Source organism: Galeopterus variegatus, unplaced genomic scaffold, assembly GCF_000696425.1.
Source record: "Galeopterus variegatus unplaced genomic scaffold, G_variegatus-3.0.2 Scaffold8772, whole genome shotgun sequence".
In the NCBI taxonomy this organism is placed as follows: Eukaryota; Metazoa; Chordata; class Mammalia; order Dermoptera; family Cynocephalidae; genus Galeopterus; species Galeopterus variegatus.
Genome location: NW_007734883.1, coordinates 32,788 through 40,279, shown reverse-complemented (window position 1 = coordinate 40,279; position 7,492 = coordinate 32,788). Strand labels below are relative to the sequence as shown.

The following is a 7,492-nucleotide window of genomic DNA, read 5'->3' as shown; positions in this document are numbered from 1 at the left end:
CTGTAAACCATGTGATGTTTTAGCAAATGGAACGGGACTTGCAAATATGGAGCGCATATTATCTGATAGGTCTGTATGTATAGCATTTTTAACCCTGCAGCAAAGTATATCTAAGGCCATGTTACAAGAAGGAAAGTGGATATAAGGGAGATTAAATTACTTGCACATATTTATATTATAGAAGTAGACTTTTGAACCTCTTGAATCTCCAATTTATGTAAATTTTGTTAAATTTCCTGTCAGAATTGACACCTGCAACTCAATAAAATATACCCATTTACTTCCCAGACAATTAAAAATATCAATAACTCTTCCAAACACTGTAGGATAGTTGAATCAAAGTTGACTTTTATTCTAATTGGGGTGGAAAAATATTAAATGCTCTTTTCTGAAGACTTGGTAATAACATAGTCACCATTTTCCCAATATGGAACGTTGCTCCATGAGCAAAAATTAGGTGTGGCTGCCAGAAAAGTCCTCCAGGTCAGTCTGGTGGGGAATGATGAGTAGTGACAGGATGGTCCCAGCAGTCTCAGGCTTGTCATGCTTTTGATTGCCCCTTGGGAGGTAGACAGGTTTACAGTGTCTTTAATGTTCATATGGTGATGGGATAAGAGAGTCTGCAAAATGGCTTAAAAACGGGAAGCAGCCTCAAATTCCTGTAGGTCTCACTGCTATCTCAAAGAAACTAGGCATACTAAGTCCAATAGCTCATTGTGCAAAGGTTGGGGCTTGACAAATCTGGGAAATGAGGTTTTCAGGGAAATAAATCAATTATGTCCCTTTTGGTCTACGGAAGTGGTATAGCCCAAGTAGAGTGAATTTATCACAAAATTCTGGACCAGCAAATATATCTCTATAACTCTTCTTCTGATGTAATACTCACATATTTTCAATCGCTCTTACCTTGAGTATTAGAAGGAAAGTAGGATTTGTCACTAATACAAATGGAAAAAGGAAATAGAATTACAGTGAGAGTTTCAAATGCTAGACCTGCTAATTTCTGCTAAAGTTTTGATTTTCTCCCTTCGGAAAGATCAGCTAAAACCTGAGATGGGTGTGAGCAACGATATATAACTTTTGGGAAGCCTCCCCTGATAATTACAATATGCCCCCAGTAAAGGAACAGTTATGTCAATCATGTGTGATATGATTCCACAGAAAATAATTAGCCTCTAGACCAGAGAGTAATAGCCTTTTTTGCTTTGTTCCAAGAAAACCACTCCTAGAGTTTAGAGGGTATTTTTTTTTTCTAGAGAGGGGGAAAATACACGTTATTCAATTAAGCAGGTAATATTAAATAACATATGTACAAATCACACTGCACATGTATTGAGGGACACAGACAACAGTCTTTAGTATATGTCCAAAGAAAGTTCTAAACAAAGAAAGAAATACAGTTTGGAAGAGTTACTCAGTGTATCTTAGAAAAAAACACGTGAAGCTTCCTGGGACCATTGATTCGTTGAACTCTCATGACAGAAAAAATTATGTTTACCAAGTTAGGCTGCGGGTAGGGGATACAAAATGGTAAAATAGCCCTCTGCCCCAACTATTATAGGAGTCATTCCTGGGACCATTGATTCGTTGAACTCTCATGACAGAAAAAATTATGTTTACCAAGTTAGGCCGCAGGTAGGGGATACAAAATGGTAAAATAGCCCTCTGCCCCAACTATTATAGGAGTCACACGTCTTAAAATGCCATGATAATAAAACCAGATGTGAACACAGAAGAATTAATTAACTCAGTCAGAGTGATTAGGGAAGGCTTCCTAGAGAGGCGATATTTGAATTGGGTTTGAAACAAGGACTGTCTTTAAGAAACAGAAAAGGGCAGGAAGAATGTTGCAAGTTAGAGAAACAATGTGTGGAAGTAGGTAAGCTGTGACAGGACTTGCCATGCCTGGGGGCAGTGGGATGTTCCCCACATAAGGAAGGTTAGGGGCAGAAGATTAGGGGGACCTGTAGATCCTGAATGCCATGCTAGGGCACTTGCACCTGTAGGGACAGCTTCTTGCAAAGAATGACCTGTCTAGAGTTACTCTGGCTGATTGTAAATACCAGCTCCTTTTTTTTTTTTTTAAACAAACATTATCGCCTTCACAAATTCAGTAACTCTCTAAGCCATAGTTTCCTTATCTCAAACATGGACACAACCCTGCTATTTATCTCATGAGGTGTTTGAGAGGATACATGAGAGAAGTGTTTCAGACACGTTGGTTTTCTTGACATTCCCTGAATATATCAAGCTCATTCCCACCACAGAGACTTTGCACTAACTGTTCCCTGTGTCTGTCATACTTTCTCTCCCCAGATCTTTACATGTTGGGTGGCTTACTGCATTCCAATCACAAAGTAAGTGTCAATTCCACAGAAAGAGCTTTCTTGACCATATAGTCCAAAATCTCAACCCAGTCCCTGACTCTTTAATCACTTTCCTTTAATTCTCTTCATGGCATTTTTCTCTATCTGAGACAGGAGAGCTCATAACTATCTTATTCCATGTTATATTTCCCATGCACAGAAGTGCCTGACAAATCAGAGACAGTAAGTTGATATTTGCTGTATTAATGCATTGGTCTTGGATAGTCACTTAAGTCATCTATCTTAGTTTCAATTTTTGTAATATTGGTACTGAAATACCTACCACATCAAGTTTTGGGGAAGAATTAAGTGAAAAAATTCTATCAAACACACGGCATTTTGACCAGCACATTTCAGATATTGGGAAAATACTGGTTTCCTGACTTGCCTCTTTGTATATTCTTTGCCCATATACTCAATACATAACACAGAAACTAACTAAAGGTATATTTTCCTATTTGTTTATAAGCTTTGTGGATCCTACAGAATACTTTCCAGAGTGTCTCTACCTTTCTTTTCCCCACCACATTCCCCATATCCACGTCTTCTTCCTGTTTTCCTTTCCTTCCAGGACAACAGTGCCTGAAAAGGAGCCCCACGGTGCATGGAAAGTCCTCATGTTACTTTCATGCTGTCCCCTCACAACAGAGTGGATATTTTAAGAAAGAGTGGAAATAGAAATATGACGAGGTAACATAATCAGAGGAACTTGAGTTAATTCTTATCAGAGCTGTATTCTGGGGAGCACCACGGAGGATAGAAGGACTTTAAAAGAATGCTTCAAAACCATCCTGAATTTTTTCCTTACATCCTCTTAAATTGTTTTTCAGTCAACGTTGCAAAGCATTTCAGTACGCCAGGTTTGGATTAAGTCACACGTAAACGTTTTACAGATATTACTCCTCATACTCCTGTGGGTGAGAACATGAGCACTTTTTTCATATTTCCATCTCTCATGCAGATCCTGACTGTGGAGAGAAGTGATCCCAAATGAGGGGACTCCAAGAAGATACTTGAGCTTTCTTTATATTATTCACAAATTTGCCTAATATAACATTTTCCCTCATCACTCTGAGTCCTGACCTTGAATTCAGCCAAGTAAGTTTGATCCCCTTTTCTCAGGTTCTCTCATTAAGAGCTTTCTGGCTGTTGCCCAGGGGATCTACATTAGAGTCCAAGTAAAGCCTGTGATCTTTACAATCATCTCACAGTCTTCCCCTCGTATTCACATGTGGGAGAAACTCGCTGCCACCAGGAAGATGGGCAATCGGACCGACCAAGTGCACCTCTGCACCACTGGTAGAAAGTGAGTATAATCATGAAGAAGATGGGCAATCGCACCAACTCGCTGCCACCAGGAAGATGGGCAATCGGACCGCAGTGAGCACATTCCTTCTGTGGGGATTTTCCAGTTTCCCTGACCTACATAGTCTTCTCTTTGTGGCGGTGTTCTTCTCCCATGTGACCATCCTAGCTGCAAATGTGTCCATAATGGTGACCATCAAGCTCAGTCACAACCTTCACACCCCCATGTACTTCTTCCTCTGTGGTCTGTCCTTCTCAGAAACCTGCACCACGATGGTGATCATCCCCCGCATGTTAGTGGACTTGCTATCAGAGAGCAAGACCATTTCTCTTCCTGAGTGTGCCACGCAGATGTTTTTCTTCTTTGGTTTGGGAGCCAACAACTGTTTCATCTTGGCTGCCATGTCCTATGACCGTTACACTGCCATCCACAGCCCACTGCACTACCCAATCCTGATGACCCGAAAGATCTGCTTTCAGCTCATGATGGCCTCTTGTGTGGTTGGGACAGTGGTGTCCCTGTGCATTGTCATCATAGTATTCAACTTGTCTTTTTGTAACTCCAGCACCATTCAGCACTTTTTTTGTGACATTGCCCCTGTGGTCTCCCTGGCCTGTGATTACACCTTTTTCCAGGAAATGGTTCTCCTTGCATTCACTGCCTTTGTGTTGATGGGCAGCTTTATTTTAATTATGATTCCATATGTCTTTATTGTGTCCATAGTTGTGAAGATGCCCTCTGCAAGGGGAAGGTATAAGGCCTTCTCTACTTGTTCCTCCCACCTCACAGTTGTGTTCATACACTACGGATTTGCTTGCTTTGTCTATTTGAGGCCTAAGAACAGTGACTCATCCCGTGAAGACATGCTGATGGCTCTAACATATACAGTTCTGACACCTCTGCTTAACCCCATTGTCTACAGTCTAAGAAACAAAGAAATGCAGATAGCTCTGAGGAAAGTACTAGGCAGTGTAATTGGGCATTTCCCTCAGATGGTAAATAAAAGAGCCCAAAACATTTAAATAATGTACAGAGTGTTGATAATAAATATGGAAAAAGTGGAGTTTTCCAATTAAAAAAATTATTACTTAGTGTACAAAGAAATTAAAGTATTATCTAATTGCCTGATCTGTTCTGGTCTTACTCTTTTCCTAGTACAAATCCAGATTTAATTATAAGATGTAAAATGTTATTACACACACAAATATATACATATGTATACATACATGTATGCAAACACACATATGCTTGTAATATACATATTAAGACATCTTTTGGAACACCATATTTTCATAGTACTGGTTGCCTTTGTGGAATCAAGAAATTATTCTAAGTAGAAAAAGAAAGAATGGAAGAGAGAGTGAGAGAAGGAAAATAGAGAGAAAGATCACTAATTTACTTAATTTAAAAGGGAGAAACCATGAACATACAAATTTCAAGATGAAATGAGGAAATTACTACAATACAGAGATAGTTTAAAGAATTTTAAGAAACTACTTTGTTCAATTCTATCCACCAAAGGTAGAAAATTGATTGCAATGGATAAATTAGTGGAAAAAATAAAATGAGAAAAGTGACTCCAATAAATAGACATTTTTAACACACAAGATTCTAGAAAATAATATAGATCTAGTCTTTCAATCCCTAACAATTTATTAGGCTAGATGGTTTTATAATTAACTGCTTCAAGTCCTCAAAAAAGAAAAGTTAAAAAAAACAAACAAACAAATAATTCTAATGTTATTTAAATTGAGTTACAAGATGGTGAAGGAGGATGTCATCAAGATAGTGGAGTAGGAAATACCAGCTTTCGTCTTCACACCAAAAGACAAATATAGACAGCTATTCACTAAATGTGAGTTACAAGATGGTGAAGGAGGATGTCATCAAGATAGTGGAGTAGGAAATACCAGCTTTCATCTTCACACCAAAAGACAAATATAGACAGCTATTCACTAAATGAAAAAAAATAGCCCAGAGAGGGCTCAAGAGCTTTGTAAAGAACCTGCAGCAACACAGTGGAGCAAAACAAAACTGGAGAATATCCACACAGAAAGGCTCACTTACATGATAGGCATACCTAAAATACCGGAAGATGGCTAGAAGCAAAGAAGAAAGGCAAAAAGGCTACCAGTATCAGCCATACAAAGAGTTCAACTCTGGCCCCAGAAGTCTGCTCCATCCACATTTTTTGCCACTGATGAAACGACAACCATTCTTGCTGGGGAACCTCAGAGAGGGAGATGCAAGTGTACAACCCTCCTCACCCTTGTTTAATTTCTTTCATCAATGTTTTGCAGTTTTCAGCTTACAAGTCTTTCACCTCCTTGGTTAAATTTATTCGTGAGTATTTTTTTCTCTTCAATACTATTTTAAATGGGATTGTTTTTTAAATTTCTTTTTCAGATTGTTCATGGTTTGTGTATAGAAATGCCACTGATTTTACTGTACTGGTTTTGTACCTGCAACTTCACTAAAGTCACTTATTTCTAACAGTTTTGTGTGTAGGAGTGTGTGTGTGTGTGTGTGTGTGTGTGTGTGATATCTTTGTGGTTTTCTGCAGATCATGTCATAGGCATAGAGAGAGAGTTTCACTTTCTCCTTTCCAATTTGAACACCTTTTATTTCTTTTTCTTCTCTGATTGCTCTGGCTAGGACCTCTAGTACTATGTTGAATAGAAATTGTGAGAGTAGACATCCTTGCTTTGTTCCTGATCTCAGAAGAAAAGATTTCAGATTTTTGCTGTTGAATATGATGTTATCAGTGGGCTTCTCATATATGGCCATTATTGTGTTGAGGTGATTTCATTATATTCCTACTTTAGTAAGTATTTTTATCACAAAAGGGTGTTAAATTTTATCAAAAGTTTTTTTCTCTGTCTATTGAGATAATCATGTTATTTTTATTCTTTATTCTGTTAATGTGGTCTATCAAATTAATAGATTTGCATATGTTGCATCCAGGTATAAATCCCATGTGGTCATAGTATATAATTCTTTTAATGTCTGTCAAATAAGGTGTGCTAGTGTTTTGTTGAACACTTTTGCAACTACATTCATTAGTAATATAGTAATATTGACCCATAATTTTCATTTCTTGCAGTGTCTTTGTCTACCTTTGATATTAAGGTAATAATGGCCTCATAAGACGAGTTCGATAGTGTTCAATCAAAACTTGAAGTCTTCAGGTTTTGGAAGAGTTTGAAAAGCATTGGTATTAATTCTTTAAATAATTGGTAGAATTCTCTAGTGAATCAATCTTGTTCTGGTGTTTTCCTTATTTCGAGGCTCTTCATCACATACTCAAAGTCCCTACTAGTTATAGATCTATTTAGATTTTCTACCTCTTCTTCATAAAATTTTGGTAGGTTATATGTTCTCAGGAATTTATTTCTTCCAGGTTATGCAATTTATTGGCATATAATTGTTTGTAGTAATCATTTATAATCCTTTTTTTCCTGTGGCATCAGTTGTAATGTCTTCTATTTTATCTGAATTTATTTATCTGAGTCTACTTTTTCTGTTGGTCTAGATAATGGTTTCTCAAAAACGTTTATCATTTGGAAAAAAACCCCTCAGTTTCATTAATTATTTCTATTGTTTTTCTATTTTATATATTTCTACTCTAATATTTATTGTTTTCTTCCTTCTGCTATCTTTCGGCTTAGTTTGATTTGCTTTTCTTTTTTCTAGTTCATCGAAGTGTAGAGTTAGGTTGTTTGTGATCTTTCTTTTTTTGAAATGCTGGTGTCCCCTCTAATGTCTTTCAACAATATTTTGTTGTTCCTCTTGTAGAGATATTTCCTCTCTTTTGTTAAAT

At 37.4% G+C, this 7,492-nt stretch overlaps 1 protein-coding gene across 1 annotated transcript; it reads left to right on the top strand.

The window, feature by feature from the left end:
* The first annotated feature begins 3,728 nt into the window (after nucleotides 1–3,728).
* On the top strand, nucleotides 3,729–4,694 carry LOC103608750 (olfactory receptor 10T2-like). Its single transcript, XM_008593149.1, has one exon. It carries the CDS (start codon nucleotides 3,729–3,731, stop codon nucleotides 4,692–4,694), a length of 966 nt encoding a protein of 321 aa, XP_008591371.1.
* Nucleotides 4,695–7,492: the final 2,798 nt, after the last annotated feature.

Bases quoted from the DNA above. Each gene is read 5' to 3' on its own strand.
- LOC103608750 (XM_008593149.1), top strand. From the start codon at position 3,729: ATGGGCAATCGGACCGCAGTGAGCACATTCCTTCTGTGGGGATTTTCC.